Here is an 18,910-nt window from a genome sequence, read left to right as displayed (position 1 = left end):
AACTTGTTAATATCCCAAAAATATACTAACTGAAATCTGTAATGGGTAATATACAGAATTCAATGTCTGTTTTAAACACACATGAACAGGTGGATTTCAATAATCAAAATTCATATAATGGGCATTAAAAATGGGTACCGTCCTTGGCAACAAGGACATACAACAACCAATGCATATTTGCAAAAAATTCAACAAATTATCACTGATTATATTTTTTGACTTTAAGACACATAGCAAAATTGATAAACATCATTTTGGGGGTAGTTCATACTGTTTTAAAGATACATTTGATAGTAAAAAGTTTTATACCCAAAGGTCATCCCATATTTTGAACAATAAGTGAAAACGACAGCTTGTAGGAATATCTAACCAATTATTTTTTTTTAAAAAATCAAAAATAGTACTTATCCGCGTTTGTTTGATATTCACACAGATAATGAAACTTGAATCCATTTTGCTTCAAACCCCAAGAAAAATTTACAATGAGATGCACCTTACAAAACTGCAAAGGCCTAAGAAGAGCAAAGAATTACAAGAGCACAAAAACAGTTTTATATGCTATTTTCTTAAATATTAGCGGTCTTGTATAAATTCATATTCGAGGAGGAAGTTCAATTTCTGGAGGTGTCTAGAAAACAATTTTTTGCAAAAAAAATGAAAGGTTTATCGGAGGAAGGAAACAGAATAGGGAATTCACTACATTAAATTCTTCATGACAGCATCTAAACCCACAGGCCATGAAGAGTAAAGGAGTTGGGGATAAACAGAGAGTTAATGTTTTGTCACACCAACAAAATTTGCCATATCTTTCAACCTTTGACTTGTTTCATTTCCCAAACTTAGAAAAAGCATCTATCAGAAAGACAAAACAAGTACAGCAAATAATAGGATCTGCCATATTCCAGTATACGAAGGGTCATACTCAAAATTGTGTTCTAAAAGCAATTAGAAATTGAATAAAAATGTTACAGACATGTGCTTAATTAAAAGAGAATATTCTAGTTAAATCATTCAGACTAAATTATAGAAAGCGTTTTTTGTTTCTTTCCGAGCCCCGATGACATTATTTATTGAACGTCCCTCGTACATCTGTTTCTCACCACTTCGAGAATATGCGGAAACGCAGTTTCTTTTAAGTTTCTCCTTAACAGCAGTTAATATTTTTGTAAGGAGTATGAAAAGGGCCTTGATAGAGCATTTGCTGCATCCTGAAAAGTATTCTATTTACTAAAGTACACATTTACAAAATAAAAAAAAGATATTAAATAAAAACCGAAGCTGAAATAAATAACCAATGTAATTGGTTTCAAGCGCAGTAAGGTGTTCTGTTATTTCTAGAAACTATCAGATTGTGACGAATAAAAGGATTCAAAATGAGCACTATTTCATTACATTAATGACCGGAAAGAACGGACAATGAAAAACAGCGATGGATTACTTTTAAAGGTAGTGCCCATTTTTGTAATATTAATTCCCCTTAGAATTTGCTGTCATGTCAATAAACCACTGAAACCCGAGGGTTCCTGGCAAAGTGGAAAGTCTGGAGAAACCGTTCCTTCACGTGATGTAACATTGTTTGAAAATCTTGTAAATAGTTACATGACGCTGCAACCATGGTGCAGGCTTTATCATGATCCTTTGTTAAATACAACTGAACAACTTTACATGAATAGAGAAATTTCTGAAGTTGTAATTATAACAAAAAGTCTTCGTGATAAAGATTCTACATCTTAATTTTTGTGGAGAAAAATTACCTTACACTTAGTTTTCTTTTTCTGTGATATATACACTCTGAAACACTAGAATGAACTCAGCATTTTTTTTCAGGTATCAAAAAATCACTTACCACTAACGAGACTTGAAACATTCGACAATGATGTCTGAAAAGAGGCAACTAACGTAGAAAAGTTTCCTCCCTTTTCCTTGGTCTTCTGTAACTCAGAATCAAGTCGTTGATTTTCTGTTTTGAGATTTTCTACCTCTGCCTCCAACTGAGAAATTCTAGATCCCGTGGATTCCTTTAATGTCAACATGTCTTTCATCAGAGACTGAACATTATTCACTAAACTCATTCTTATGAGGCTTTCTTGGTTAAGAAGGTGACGGAAAGTGTCTGATTCTTTAGAATCACCATCAGTCACGAAAGTCCTAGAAATGCTCCATTTGTTTGGTCTGACAGCAACGAGAGAGCAATTAAAAATCGACTCATGCTACAACATATGCACATTCTTAGTATATAAATCATGTTTTCAGTCTTGTATGTAATATCTTACCTAAATGTGGCCTGCAAAATATAAGCAAACGCAAGGTTTTATATGCATATTCTGGGGGTTCTACTTGATTCACTGCTCAACAATTGGACGAATTTGATTGGATAAACGTAAAAAAAAAATCCTGTCCAATGACGTCAGTCAGAGCTTACTACTTTTATGTTATTTTGATCATGTATTGAATGTACATGTCACCACATTCGAATGTCCCTTTAGTAAATGAATCTTTTTACGTCTTAATCAGTGAATTGGATTTGTATTTTGGTAGAGTTTAATAGTGCAAGGAAGTAGTAATTTTATTTTCAGTCGATTTGCAATGTTTTTTTTTGTATCAACTGATAATCTTGATTAAATGATTTGATGCAATATGCATTTTTTTTACTCGAGAGTATAATGTTAAATGCGATGAAATAAATCAAACATTATTTAAAAGGTAAGCGTAAAACAAAAATGCAACATTCCCGATATAGACATTAAGGTTCAGCAAAATTTGCAGCTCTCCGCCGGTAAGTTATGGCGTCTCCATATGAGTAAAAAATTTTCGAGAGGGACCTTAAACAAATCTTCAATTTTACATCTCACTGCACATCACACCGAGTTTAAAAGTACCATGGGTAAGAACTCAGTGAATCATCTTTAAACTAGGGATGTCAGCGAATATTCGAATCTTCATTCGATGAGTTGATATCCGAAAATAAATTCATGATTCGAATATTCGTTTTTTAAGTGTACATGCATTTAAAAGAGAGAAAAAACTGGCAAGGTTTATTATATGATTAAACGTACTTTTTCGGAATTTATCGATGTGTAAACTCTACCTTTGTACTCACAAACTGAATAAAATCACGAATTTTTAAAATCATCAAAATTATTTCTCTTTGAGGCCGCCATACAATCCGTTATTTTGTACGGCGTAGGAATACTTTATACCGCAAAGAAAGATAACTAGCGATAAAATCCAACTTAAATTGTCAAAACAATCAGTAAATAAACTTATAAAAACTCATTGAATGTGTTTAAGTCAACAAATATCGAAAATACGCGTATTCTCCAGAATAATTCGTCCTTGACCATGGTCATGTTGACATTAACAACAACGCTCATAGCGAAAGTTGCAGACCGACGACGTCCTCGATTTGCTCTGGTTCGCTCAAAGATTTAGGGAGAATATGGGATCTGTAGGATGTAAATATATGAATTTGATGCTGATAAGGCAAGAGTCTGAGGTACGTTTCTTTTCCCTATCACAACGATATCAACTGAGCTGATATGGAACGTCGAGAAAATGACAGCATGATCAGCAATTTTTAAAAATCCACACTCGTCATCCGACAGTGAAAAAAACATAATATTCCCGTCTGTTATTCCTGTTTATCTCCTGTTTTGCTTTTTTTATTTCAGGTTTCTTATACATGTAATCATAATTTAGCTAAAACGGACTAGAAGTATCTGTTTTCATTGTTTTTACAACAGCCTAGAAGCTAGGTCAAGAAGGTAGTTTTGACTGAAAAATTCATCGATATGTAAACTTTTTCTTGAATTTGTTCTCGTCCAATCAAAACACAGGGAATCAATAAATGAAATTAAGATTGGAATTATTAGAAATTAAATCAAGTTTGTACAAAATTAAAAGACACTCCTCTTGGATTACCTTAGGGGACGACCATTTGATTCTGAGGGGGGGGGGGGCCTGGCAGATTTTGGAAATAAATAATCTGTCCCTGAAAATTTTGAAAATAAATAATCTGTCCTTCACTACAGAGAAAATAAATAATCTGACCTTGACTTCTGATAATTTTAAAATATTGTAAAAATACCTTTTTTATTTACGTGTAATTTAATCTCAAAAGTCTTCAATTCAAAAAAATTTTTAGCTCGCTTCGCTCGCCATTTTAGAACCAAATAGCATTTAAAATCAGATTATCAGACTGGATACTTGTAGTCAGGTATCAACATGACAATGTGCACTTAGTAGGTGTGATGAATAACTTTAAATACAAACCAATTCTTATACACCACAAAAGATAAATTTTCTTGTTGAATAATTATACTTTCCAGATAAATTAATACAAAATATACACTGGCGGATTTAAGGGGACGTACATATGTACGACCCCAGGCCCTCCCTTAAAATTTCAAAGTATGATACGAATAAAAATAATAATGCCATACTTTGGGACAATACCAATATTTTTGTGCCTAGTTTTACTCTTAAAATACACAAAAACCCGAGAGCTTCAGGGGGCTTCGCCCCCTGGGCCCTTTTCATTCAAAGTATGATATGACTTAATAATGTCATACTTTGGTACACATCTAACCAATTCCTACAAAAGTTTTACTCTTATACATATTGTAAAACCCAAGAGCTTCAGGTGGCTTTGCTCCCTGAACTTACTTCATTCAAAGTACGGTATGACCAGTATTAATTATATCATACTTTGGTTCATAATAACCAATACCACTATAAAATGCCTGGTTTTACTCTTAAAATACACGAAACCCCAAGAGCTTCGGGGTGGAGGTGGGGGGGGGGGTACTCCCTTGGCCCCTACCAGGGCTTTGCCCAGGACCCACTGGGGCCCTTACGGTGGCCCCAGACCTCTTGCCTAAACAGAGTTATACCTGTCCCCTCCCCAAATCCTGTATCCGAATATGGTATATAAATGATTAGTCTTTTAGAATCAATTGATCAAAGTACGGTAAGACATAGAAGAAAATAAATAATCTGTCCTTGATAATCTTGAAAATAAATAATCTGTCCTCGACAGGCATGAAAATAAATAATCCGTCTCAAAAAAATTTGCCAGCCCCCCCCCCCCCCTTCAGGATCAAATGGTCATCCCCTTAAAGGTGTGAAGAGGTGTTGAGAGAACAATCATAGGCATTTATGCCTGCTGTTCAATCCATTTTAATGAATAAAATTTATTTTAAACTATAAAAAAAGGTGTGAAGAGTGTATCTTTAAAGTAATTTATTCATTTGATCATTAGTTAGTGTTATAATATTGTCCAGTACTTACAGTCATCTTGTATTGTTATAAGGACATAGTCTTACAGTTAACACATCGATTCCTTGTTTATGTAAATATCATTAAAAATCATTTTCAGGAAATTGAATAGCAAAAAGTAATTGCTTTTAATTTTTTTCGTTAGATAATTGTTCTGCTTGGTATTAATTTGTAGGAGTTATCAGTGTTGTCGTTAGTAAGACGATCAATTAATCTGGAACATGCTAAAGAATCTTTTAAATTTTCAACAACAACAAAAAATTACATTTTGGTTATATACTCTTAATATACTCGATAATCAAAAAAGTATATATTAAATTGCACATTTACCAAACTCTGCATGAATTTTTGTTCCAAAATAATGGCATATAAAACCTATTCTGCTTGACAGGAGAGTGAATATAAATTATGATTGGGCGAAATAAAAACGGGGCAAAATTGTTTGCAAGTGTTAAAGGGCGAAAATTAAACGGGGCGAAAATAACCCTGTATACAGTATATTTTATAATGCAAGATGTATTTATTTTATCGAATATTCGAATAGATTCGAATACTCCTATCGAATATTCGAATATCAATTATTGACAATTTTGACATCCCTACTTTAAACACTTTTAAAACACTTTTAAAAGTGAGTGTTGAAAGAAAACAATAACATTTAGAATTAATTGAACAGGTTTTTATAAGAATGGAGTCCTTTCATATTGATTGGTATTTTTATACCCTTGCTTGAATGCGGGAAGGTATATATATAGTAATCGGAAGTCCGGCCGTCCGTCTGTTTGTACGTCCTTCCATCCGTTACGCTTTCGGCTACCTATCTCTTATCCGCAACTACTCTTTTACCACTCAGGCACGTAGAAACAGGGGGGCACTTTTTCCCTTAACTTTAACTTAACTATTGAAAAGTTGGTGCTCCTCCTCACTTTTTACAATAGTCAAGTGATATGAAGGAAATGTTTTTATTTTTATTTTATGCGATGCTATGTGCCTGCCACTGAATGAAATTTAATGACACTTGCACAGAATTTTAGTGCCATTGTGACCTCCTTTTTTACTTTTTACTCGTATAATCCTGGCTTGAAAAGCGGGAGGGTATATGGTAGTCGGGATGTTCATCCGTCCGTCCGTCTTTTACGCTTTGGGGTATCCATCTCTTATGAGCAACTCCTCTCCTACCACTGTATGAAATTTGATGAGACTTTCACAAAATATTTATTACAGATTGCCATTGTGCACTTCCTATTTTAGTTTTTTGATTCGACACATATTTTGGGTTTTCCATAGCAAAACATGGACACTGCCATTATATTAATATGGGAGGCGGGGTATCATTTAGTGAGCTCATTGCTCACAGTACCTCTAGCTGATCTGACACTTATTTCCGCTTTCCAAGAGTAAAACATGGACTTTGAAATTATAATCATATAGGAGGGTATCATTTAGTGAGCCCATTGCTCATAGTACCTCTAGTTTTAACTTTGTTCATTGTTTCATCAAAAGAGGGATTAATAGTACTGTAAGCTCCTATTCCAAAATCAAAGTTAATAAAGTTGTGTTCAATTAGGTGGAGGGCTGCTTTAATATCTGGATAAACTCGTTACATAAGTTAAAATATCCATTCGAGACTGTTTCCTATTATTCAAAATTTGGAGATAACACCGGCAATCAAGCTTAAAAGTATGCTAAAACAAGATTACCCGGAAGAAGAACACACCTCAAAAAACAGCAGAGGTAGGATCAGGTGCCATGGAGGAGAAAGCATTCCACCAAAATTTTAATAAAAGTCAATTTGATCAAAGATATCTTTGGCAAAAAAGTTCCAAAAACCTATGATATAGGTATTTAACAGCGTATTGAGTAATGATGCTTTTTACCAGGTTTGCGAAATTCTTAATTGATGAGTGGAGGGTTTAGGTCCTTTGCGACCACAAAACCAAGTCTGGTTTAAGGTTGGTTTTTAAAATGTTAGAAAACTGTAGTTTTTTGCCTAGAACTTCGAATCTCTGGCGTAGTTTAATTTTTTTCTGTTAGCTTCTGTCCTCTTCTGCTACTTGATTCCTCTCCCTTCACCAACTGGATGACGTTTGTCTTGTACTACAACTGCGGTGGACTTGATTTACGAGTTCACTTTTATTCTAAAGCACCTGTCTATAATGCCAGAAAGTCCGGACATTAATTTATCGCAGAGAATCTTGAAGTAAATTTGTGTTTGAAAGTAGTACGTTTTGATGTTTATCATTTTATTGCAATTTTAAGATTAACGAGACCCGATCTAGTTGAAAATTACGAAAAAGGATTGCTAAAAAAAATTAATTCTTGTAAGTATATTTGTATGTATTATGCTAAGAAAAATTAGAATGATTTTTTTATCCTGTCTTTATTGTAGTCAAATGGGGGCACTGTCAAGATATGGACCATTTTTCTTGTTTTTATAAACAATTACATACTAAAACTCTCCAAAAAACAAAGAAATTGACAAATCTTAAAAAAATGATGAAATGTTTTGTTTTTCACATATATCATGCAATTTTCATTCTTATGAAAAATGAAAAGAAATTGGAGGTAACCTTTTTTGCTGTGAAAAGGGGACATATCAAAACACAAAATTAGGATTTATGTTTTATTAGTCGCAATGGGTTTACATAACATCAACAAACGATTGCAATTCTGTATTAGTTTCTAATGAATAAATAATTTTTACATTATGAAATTATTTTCTTTCCTTGCTTTATTTTTTTCTTAACATGCGACGTTGTTTAATTACTTTTGAAAAAGGGGGTTGGGGGTGTAAAGGCGACAAAATTACGAATTTTACTAATATCATGTAATATATAGAAACATAAAATATTTCGGGCGTTGCATTCAAATGATTCAAAGATTCAGTTTTTAAACTCAAGCTATAATCCATGCAGTCCTCATTAAAAAAAAAGTTGTGTATAAACACTTAGAGAAACACTAAAATCGTTTAATTTTGGTTGCAGTGATTGATTTTTTAACTCACAAATTGAAATAAAACAAAATTAAATTAATGAATCTGTACCAAGAAATTGATACCTCAAAATAAATTATGTTCCAAAGTTGTTTATTAAATTTAAAAAAAAACATATTTAAAAAAAAAAACAGGTAAATGATAGAAATGCCAGCTTTCAACATGCAGTCTATCGCGTTACCAGGTATGTAAGATCAGCAAAACATTTTAGCGCAATTTGACGTCATTTTAATTGTGACGTTATTGTATTTAATTGTGACGGCAGTCAAGGGTACTGTGACGTGTCTGAGTCGATGCTGCGTTAATATGCGCAGATCAAGTAGATCAGGCATCATTAAGGTATGTTACTCGACAGCTTTTAGAAAAGTTGACGCAGATCCTCTTGCTTCAAAACTACTTATGAATTTTCATTTCTATAACGTATTTAGTTTCAACAATGTTAATGTTTTAACATTCAACGAAAATACTGCTAAAAAAGCTACAAAGAAACAAGATTTATGAGGGACTCTTTCTTATGGTGGAAGGATATTTAGCAGATAATTCTGTAAATCTGCACATTTATTTAATTTAATATCTTGGAACTTTAGCCTCACATACGTTAACTCGAAGAATATTTTCCGTTATGATATTGCTAAGAATATTTTAAATAGGTCTTCATTCATATTTTTTTAACAAGTTTTACACCTTCCTTCTACAAACTTTCCAAAAAATGAAGATATGTCAAATAAGTCTAAATAAAATTTATACCATTTTTCGAATGAAAATCAGATATTTTGACCAATATTTCAAAATTAGCATCACTGACGCCAACTTTTTCTTTTATTATATTAAAGTAATCGATACTTGTGACTGATCAGCACTTAAGTCGTAAAAAGCTTGATTTGAGAAAATGTTTTATTGCCTATTTAGTTTTTAATACCCCAAATATGTTACTTTTTAATGCAAAAGAGTCACACAATAATTACGCGCATTAATTTGCAAGATTTTTTCAATGATGAATATTATTCAAACTATTTTAATTAAAATGAAATTTTATTTATTGCCATGGTTACATCTGATAAAATATGACACATGTTAAAGTAATTTACCAAAGAGTTAAAGTTTAAGTGCAAAGAGGTCAACTTAATTGTACTGTATATCAGTAAGATGCACACTGACCCCTATTTTCTCTGCGATTTTGAGTCACATTGTATGAGTACTTATCCAAAATATACTTCTCAAAAATCGTTTATTTAACAAATTTCACGAGTGACATACCTTAAGTTCTTTGGAGTTTTTAAGTTTATAAATTTGATAAACACAACTTTTTGAATATTTTGTTGTACAACAAAAAACGATTCTCCTTCATTGTTTATAAAAGATTTTGGTGAGGAGGAAAAACATTTGATTCATTGTCCAAATATCTAGCATTATAATTTTTCTTTCATTATACTAATTTCCATTTTTTTGCTTCCCAGCAGGCACACAACGTTGTTTAAATGTTGAATATTAGCTGAAGTTTGGTTTAGACATTGATAAATCTAGATACAATATTGATTAAACGTTGACTTTTCAACGTTGAAAATGTAACGTTGATTCGACATTGAATTAAAATTGAGTTAAACTGCCAACATTGATTCAACGTCGGATCTTCGCTGAGCGGTCCAGTGCTATTTTTCGCTGATAGATAATTCGGACTATAAAAGTGTCGAACTTTTAAACTTTCGGACCATAACGAGGTCTGACTTGACAGAGTCGCACTGCCGTATATCATTACTAACTATTATAACTTACAAAAAAATTATGGATGGTAAATACTGTAAGTCGTTTTAATTCCACGGTGTTAAATTTCCTGGATTTCTCAAAAAGTACCAATCGCGATGGGTTTAATTTCACGCTGCGAGAAATTAATTTGAATTTGTATAAGCATTTAAACGTTTTTAAATGATAGTATTCATGATGGGTTTAATTTCGCGGAAAAATGATGAATCGCGAACATAGTGAAATCAAAACCATCGTGATTATTTGCCAATACACAGTATATGAATTTTACACATTCAATGATAAACATGAATTCAGTATGAATTTGCCAAAGTACGAATTAAGAGCATACGCAGTAGGATATCCGTAAAATAGTCAAAAAGACAGCATAACTACGGAAGCCCATTTTGAACCAGTTTTGAATAGGTCCTAAATGAGCTTCCGTATATTTATTTGAAAATACTTTAATATACTTGATTACTTTAAATAGAAAAAAATCAAAATATTTATTTGTCGGGGGAAAATATATTATAAAAAAAGTATTTTGAATATTTTATGAAACTTTTATTGTTCTGTATAAACATTACAAATATATGGCATATTGGTATCATATAATAATACACTTTTTACTAAAATGTTGTTTCCAAGCTTTCCAAGTTTTCGACATACACTAAAGATTGATTAAAGATACACAATACAAACAATTTTCTAATTCACACGGAAGAATTACATTAATATCATTTCATTTTTTTTTCAGAAGAAATGTAATTTAGAAAACTTAATTGTGGAAAATGTCAAAACACACTCTTTTAAATACCTCTAGAAACTTTGCAACAATAACTTCATACGATTTTTAAACTTTTCAAAAAATATATTAACCTGCCTTTAATGACTCAGAAGTGCTTATTAAAACATTATATAAAACTGATGTTTAACCTATTTTAATACATTCTGCCAGATATATTATTCAAGCATAATTATTGTTCATTGTAAGCAATGGTCGAACTACCGGTACTAGACTTAAGTAATGTCCATTATAAACAATGAACTACTGGTAATTTTCATTCTAAACACAAGGAACTACCAGTGTTACAGCAATAATCAAAGGAGAAAACCTGTGAAAGTTGTAATGGGGCCATCATAGTAATAACCTTTACAAGAGTAACACCTGACCCATACCGCCTCTCCCTTCTGAATACTTAGCACCACCAGGTTGGGACCAGCCTCGTAATTATCATTACTGGAACCATAGGCCATTGTTCTTACTTTACTTGATCCATTCAACACAATATCTACATAAACTGTATATGCATTATAACTCTGAACATTCACGAAGAAGACGTACATCCCGCCAACAGGAGCTGTAAATATTCCATTACTTGGGTTGTATCCATTTCCTTCATTACTGATGACGGTAGGAAATACCAGTGTTCCACTGTTCCACGAAGAGCTGCTGGAGGACACCGAGGCAGAAAAACCTACCTTCTTTGATTTTTCTACAAATATTATTTCGTTAATGTTTTTTTTTAAATTCAGTTACTGAAAATGCTGAAGATATATCCAAGGAATTATTATGTATGCATGAAAAACCAAACAAAATGGGATTTAATGATTAAAAAAAAGAACAGAGTTTATGAAGATCCAGATCGCAAAAGGTGTCATACTGTGTTAATACTTTTTTACTGTTCTCTCATTTAATGATTTTTTTTTATTTGCGGAAACTTTATTTTCGCGTAATTACGCGAGACATTGAGTTTGCGAAAACTTTATTCTCGCGTATAAAAGTATTCCTTACGATTATATAGCAGAATAACAATTCGTTGATAATATGTCTCTCTAATAAAGAGTTTATGACTATCTGGTGAAAATAAGGTGTCGCGAAATTTTTGTGATCTACAGTATTTTTAAAAGCAGTTACCTAACATGTTATTGGTCAAATTCATTCGGAACACCTCGAGAGAGGACACGGTAGAGGACAGCTGCAGTTGATCATGCTTTGATTGTTTCACTTCCACCATCATATTCTCCAATGTATTACTGATGTTCACTGAAATTAAAATGTGAGAAAAATCAATTTTTTGACAAATATAATTGTATGACGTGAATTTTCAGAAAAGTGCAAATTATTATCAGTTAATGAATGTTTATGAATTAGATGCAACAATTTAGGCAACATTACTAAAATTATTATATTAAAATAGTCCGATCTTCATTTTCTGAACGTCAGGCATTGATTCATTGAAATAATTATATAATCTATTTATATTCCCTATATAATCTATACAAGCGCAACAGTTCATAAAACTACATATTAACGTGGTTGAGGCCGTATTCACCGGAGGGTCATTGCGCGTGCAGTGGCATTGTGACGTCACAATCAACACCTCAAGTAACGTTGTAAACAATAGTTGCAACAGACGCAGCGAGTTGAGTGAGCTACGTATCTTAGCAGCTAGGGAAAATATTATACAAACCTATTGCAGGATTATTTTTAAACGTTTGCACGTCGAACGCAGCGAAACTCGGAAAGGAAAACACGGGGGTGACAAACTGTAAGCTAGACTTTTTTTCAACAACTGAAGTTCGTTAATGAAAATGGTGTCGTCATTCAAGTCGGACTATATAATAAAACAATTATGGACTCTTTTGGTGTTGAATATGGTTTGCCTCGGTCAATATGAATATTTTTCTGGTTAATAACAAACCATATTTAACACCATATTCAAGTCCATAATTGTACAATATTCCTAAAAGTTTCTCTAAATTCTCGAAGTAATTCTGCACACTTCATATTTCAAGTTAATTATATAATATAGGGAAAGTAAGTAATTCTCAAATAAATTTTTAGGAAATGCGAATAGAAACACCTACTGTTAGAGTGAAAAAATATAGGTATCCAGGCTTTTGAAGAAAATTACATAATTTTTTATTCTGATATAGTATTTTATTTTCTTCTATTTACTATAACTATAACAATTTTATAATGCATACCGTATGAAACGTTTCCATTCATTGCAAAACACCATAAATCACTTCTTATTTCATATCATGTTTTTAAAAAAACTACTGCAAACTGTTGAGGCCAGAGAAAGAAATATTTTTATTGCGTTGAAACGTAATAATTATAGCGCGTTTAAACGCAGAAAATTATGATAATTTTTTGCCTCTTAATCTCAATCATCTTTGTGTTTAAAGTCTATCATTACTCTTGATCTTTGCAGAGTACAATGTACTCACGTTTAGTGATACCTTGTTTTCTTTTTCTTTCGTCGCCCGCGTGGCGCAGTGGTTAGAGCGTCTGCTCTAGAGTCGTGAAATCCCACTGTGGGACGTGGAGACTCGTCCTTCGGATGAGACCATATAAACCGCGATCCAGTGTGTGTTGCCACGAAAAAGATCCCTCCCTGATCAATGGCCCTCAGTGCCGAGTATAGGACAAAATTTGAAGCTCTCCATCGGAAAGTGGTGGTGTCTCCATATGAGTGGGAAATTCTCGAGAGGGACTTTAACAACAAACAATCAATCATCTTTTTCTTTCTTGTACTTATATGTATTTTTTAGCTTTAAATGATCAGATTCTTCTGAACAAGCGTTCTCTGAATGGTTAAATCATTAGTGTGGGTTTAAGGATGAGGGAAAAAAATGTCGGTCTATAAAAATAAATACAACGTAAGAAACATAACTTAGACATGTATAGATCTCTATATTCCTGTACAAGTTTTGATAAGATGCTTACAATTACAAATTACATGTTCTCTATTGTTGTTTTTTCCTTTACTTTAAAACTATGCAAATAATTTGAAAAGATTTTCTATACAAAAGACAAAAGAAGAAAAAAAATGATTTAAAAATTATCAACCAACGATGTGGTCAGAAAGTGAATATAGGGGTTGAGGAAACGACTGATGAAATGTTGGAATTGTACACAACATGAAGTATTTTGACTTACGTATGAAGGATATAGAGATAACGAACAGTATTCGATAGCAAAGTCCATAAAACAATACAAAATAGGAGCAGAGCTAACACGGACCTCCAAAACATCAGAGGAGGGATCAGGTGCCATGGAGGAGTGAGCATCCCCTACCGACCAATCACACCCGCTGTGTGCTCCTTGTCATGCTCGGGAAATTACAGGAAAATCCGACGTCAGTTTAGTGTATAGATAATGGACATACAATTTGTATGATAAAGGTCAGTCAGCTGTTGACTCAATGATAAAATTGTATATTCACAAACTTTCCTTTGGTTACATACAGATGGGATGGAATTAAATGAGATCAAAATAAAAATCAAATGAAAACAGATTGTGTACTATCTAATTGATAAGTGCTGTTAATACCACTCAAAATATTTTTTATAGCTGTAATACGTAAGCAATTGATCAAACGTATGGCAGCGATAAAAGTTTGGGTTCTTAATTGCTTACAGGATTAAATCACTCCGGTTGTTAGGATACCATTGTTCAACTACATTTCTCAAAAACTGTACCATTTTGCAAAAAGACACAGAACAAAACAGTTCTTTTTTAAAGAACCGGATAATAGTATATTTATAATTTTTCACTAATCGATGTATGATTTCAAAGTACAGAACTGTATTATTGTGTTTAATTGCAAAATAAATGCATAGACGGAGAGATTATTCGTTAAATTACAAGGATTATTGCGTTTAAACGCAAAATTATTGCGTTAAATTGCAATACTCTTGCGTTTAATCGCAATAGCATTGCGTTTAAACACAATAATTTTTAATTTTAATCGCAATATTTTGCATTTAATGTATTGCGTTTAAACTCAAAAATATTATTCTGTTTAAATGCAAAAGTGCGTTGAATTGCAATACTTTGCGTTTAAACTCAATGATTATTGCGATCAAAGTCAATGATTATTGATATTGATCGCAATGTTGCGTTTAAACGCAATGATTATTGGGATTAAACGCAAAAAAAAACTTTCATTAAACTGGCCTTAACGGGCTCCCGTATAAAACATTGTATCTAAGGCTATTCTCTAAATATGTATTTTTAAAAATACTTTTATGGGATGCAAAACATCATTTTTTTGTAAGGTAGCCACTAACAACTTCAAAGAACATTGAATCACACTAAATCGCATAAAATGAAAATTGTTGCATGAAAAGATTTCAATATCAAGCTTCAATTTGAGACTTTTTGATTAAAAGAAAATTAATTAAATTGTTGAAGCTGAGGATAGGATATCTTTAATCTATTTTTATTTTTAAAAAACAACAGCAAAAATGTCCAATATATAAGACAAGCCTAAAAAGATTTTTAAAACTAGACATATTTCTTAAGATATACTCGAGATTAAATAATTTTCCTTATACATGTATACTCAACAAAAAAAGGAACGCATATTGTTTTACTCATCAAAGAAATTTTGAAAAAGTATATGGAACAACTACATTTGTATCTTTTTTATTATTGGATATATCCTGTGGTCTATATAAAGACAACATGGGCTTTAAAAACCCAAGTGTTGAATTATTTTCCTTGATTTTTCATGTTTATGAAAATAGTGTTTTACATGATTTCTTTTAAATTGGGGGTCTATTTTCTTTGATATTTTGGATTTAGAGGAACAATAAACACTCCTTTTAAACCCATATTTAAGATTTGATTGCAATGTTGATGCTGCAATGCCACACCTTAACAAAGATGAACGCAACCAGGCTAACGATGATAACCGGAGCTACGCAACAGGACATTGCCACTGCATTTGGTGTACATCAGTCGGCTCTGTTGCGTTTAAACGTACGTCTCACACAAGTTAAGTGCACGTTTCATAGACCAAAAACTGGCCGTCCGCGGGTTACCACACCCAAACAGACCCCCCTTCAGCACATATGCAACCGATTCAGAAATGCTCTATACAAACTACTGCTACTGTGACAATTACTGGATGATGAAATCAGCATAAATGCACAAATTGTTCGTAAGAGTCTGAAAGGTACTCGTGCACGATGTCCATACATTGGAAATCAACGTTACAAAGGACATATGGATTGGTTAAGACGGTATGCCCCTAGAATTTAGAGGCGACGACAATGACATCAACTTAACTTTTCAATTTACAACCTAGGACATGCTTGATTTTTATCATGACACACACTAAAATCACTTTTAAAATAGAAAGCTTAAAATGAAAACTTATATTATCATGTTTAATCTAAGTATGCGATTTTTGTTTGTTTTTTTTTTTATGGTTTTTTTTTTTTTTTTTTTTTAATTTTTGTTTTTGTTTTTTTTTTTTTTGTTTTTTTTTTTTTTTTTTTTTGAGTATATAGTCAGTGATTATGATTAATGACTACATTTGTATTTCTAAAGAAAAAAATACGTAGAGCTACATATACATTACTTTAGGAGTTCAGTAACAATTTTTCATGAGTATTTTCATTGATTTAACTGCTAATTTTTTAATGCTACTAATTCAGTTTTATATTTTGACATTTATCAATAAAAGTTCTTTTTGATGATTAAACCTAAAAAAAATATGAAACTAAATTCTATTTTTAAAAATATGAAACTGAATTTTATTTGAAATAGTTATTTACTTAATTGATTTTTTTCTCCATGTAGAGAAACTTTTGTTTAAAGACATTGTACTTACTAGCAATCCGTTCGTTTCTGAAAACTAAAACGTTGAGAGAACATCATCCTCAAGGGGCCATGTTCCTGATTATTCTATATGCAATTATTTTGTCCAGTAAGATGTAATTCTCCTTTTAACAGTTTATACAAAGCAAAAAGGAATTTTACTTACCAGATATAGAATTTTGTATATTTTGTGAGTGTTCAAGGTCAGACACGGATTTTAGCATTGTAATATTTGTTGTCATTATATCATTATTCAGGTTTTCCACGGAGCTGTTCAATCTCAAAGACAACTGTTCATATTTTTCGTGCATCATTTCAGGAAATTTCTTGTCCATTTCCAAAGTGTGTTTATTTAAGTCCAGAAGAGTCACTGACAGGTACCGAACTTCCACTTTAAGATCCGCCAGTACTGCACTAGTGTTTGTCTCAAAACGTTCTCTTTTCTCCTCCAACTGTTCCTCAACCTGTTGAATGTGTTCGTCGACTTTAGTGAAATTTTCTGTAACAATTCTGAAAGTTTCCTCGTAGCGCCGGTTTTCAAGCTCAAGTCTTTGGTTTTCTCTTTTCAGTTTATCAAACTCCTGTTTTAAGGCGGTCACTTCTACGTCTGTTTTCTGCTGGGATGTTTCCAATGTCTCCATACTTTTCTTCAGATCCAGCATGTCCTTCATTAAGGCGTGAACGTTCTTCACCAGTGACATTCTGATGATTGTTTCTTGGTTCAGTAACTGTCGGAAGACGTCAGTATTTTTGGATTCCGGATCATTGATGTCCAATAGAGATGAACTGTTGCCACTGCTGTCCGTGAATATGGACAATCCATTTATTTGAATGAGAAAAGCAAACAATAACGTTAACAGCAGTGCTTGCTTCATCTTGAAAATCAGAGAAGTGATAGCGATCCAAGGGAATATTGAGCCTTATATACATTTGCATATAAACTTTGACCTTTTCTATTGCATGACACATGCGCAAGATGCAAATTCGTAAAGCATGTGTTGTTAGATATCAAAATTGTTTTCTTCTTTTATTGACGTAAGTTAACTTCCTCTTTAATGTTTTCGTTCTTTTCATCATGAAGTTAAAAGAAATTCTTATAGAAGTAAAAGTCAGATAAAGAATATTTGAAATGTACATTTATGTCAATAGAAAAAGCATCTCTTATGACATTTCCTTGAGTATTGAAAATGTATATATTCTTATTGATTTTGTTTAAATTATATTATTTTTGGGTTGGGGTTGGGGGTCTTTTCATTCTATAAAATAAAAAGAGAAGTTAGCCCCACAATATATGACTGCTTTTTACACTCATTGCTTAGGCCATGACAGGACATGGACACATTTTCAACAGATATTTTATAAACCAAAGTTAATGTTCATAATTCCTAATAATATGTATAATTAAGCTCTTCAATTAACCTGCAAAATTTGAACATCATTTGTTGAATTACACAAAAGATATAGAATATAAATTCTTCATAATATAAACAAAGCCCGTGCCTTGTTTTTGTTTATTACATTTACATATAGAAAATATCATGTTTATCACGAAACAAGATTCAGGAAATCACAAGAAACTGTCAAATAGTATTTAGAATAAACTTTTTATTGAAAAAAATCTGCATATTAATATATTTAACCTATGTGAACAAAAACCTGGCACGGACCTTGTTTACATAACAATGATTTTGAGCTCTAAATCTGTCTTGTCTCTCGACAGATGAGATTCAATTTTTTGATAATCATTAAAAATAGTTAATGATTCATTACCTTCTAGTAATTTGATTTTGTTCATGATTTGATGTTTACAATTATTCCATATATAATTTCCTAAATAACCTCAACCCTTTCCCTCTGCTAGCACCGTCCTGTTTGCTTTAAGCTTAAAAAAATAATTCAAAAGTCAGTTATAAAGTGGACATTCAGACATAATAAGGAAAAATACGCAGCCCATTTATTTTGTAAATAATGGCCTGTAACAATTAGTATGTAAAAAGGCAGTTATAATTTGATTTATTGATAGATTCTATTTGGTGACAAGGTTATCCACCACAAAACTTGCAACATGAAGGCTTTAAACGAGACTCTAAATATCCTAGTTTCGTCGACTTGTTTGTAAACGGCTTAATTTCGAAATTGCTCATATGTAGAGCATTTCCTTGCGTATCGATCAACTGACAGACACTACTAGAAACCCCATATGCATGTAATAATGATACATTGCTACATACAGGTGAGGAAAGTTGACGATTGGAAAGTTAAAGTAATCATGTTTATCACAA

The 18,910-nt window shown here is 32.3% G+C and overlaps 1 protein-coding gene across 3 annotated transcripts in view; it reads right to left on the bottom strand.

Moving 5' to 3' along the window:
• LOC134252108 (multimerin-2-like) overlaps nucleotides 1-18,910 on the bottom strand; it is an 83,850-nt gene that overhangs the window by 20,749 nt on the left and 44,191 nt on the right. Inside the window, exons 2-3 of one of the 3 annotated variants that reach the window (XM_062734552.1) lie at nucleotides 11,928-12,056; nucleotides 11,096-11,505 (exon numbers count right to left, since the gene is read on the bottom strand). The exons of 1 other annotated variant lie outside the window; for it this stretch is intronic. In XM_062734552.1, coding sequence (XP_062590536.1) covers nucleotides 11,111-11,505; nucleotides 11,928-12,056 — 524 coding nt within the window. In that variant the 3' untranslated portion in view covers nucleotides 11,096-11,110. Of the gene's footprint in view, nucleotides 1-11,095; nucleotides 11,506-11,927; nucleotides 12,057-18,910 lie in introns of those variants that run through there. One more of the 3 variants, XM_062734551.1, reaches the window with a different exon arrangement.

The sequence above is a fragment of the Saccostrea cucullata genome, unplaced genomic scaffold, assembly GCF_032062105.1.
Source record: "Saccostrea cucullata isolate Sc308-1 unplaced genomic scaffold, CSIRO_AGI_Scuc_v1 ctg6059, whole genome shotgun sequence".
NCBI lineage: Eukaryota > Metazoa > Mollusca > Bivalvia > Ostreida > Ostreidae > Saccostrea > Saccostrea cuccullata.
The sequence above is the reverse complement of the archived record's forward strand: the minus strand, read 5'-3'. Positions and strand labels throughout refer to the sequence as shown.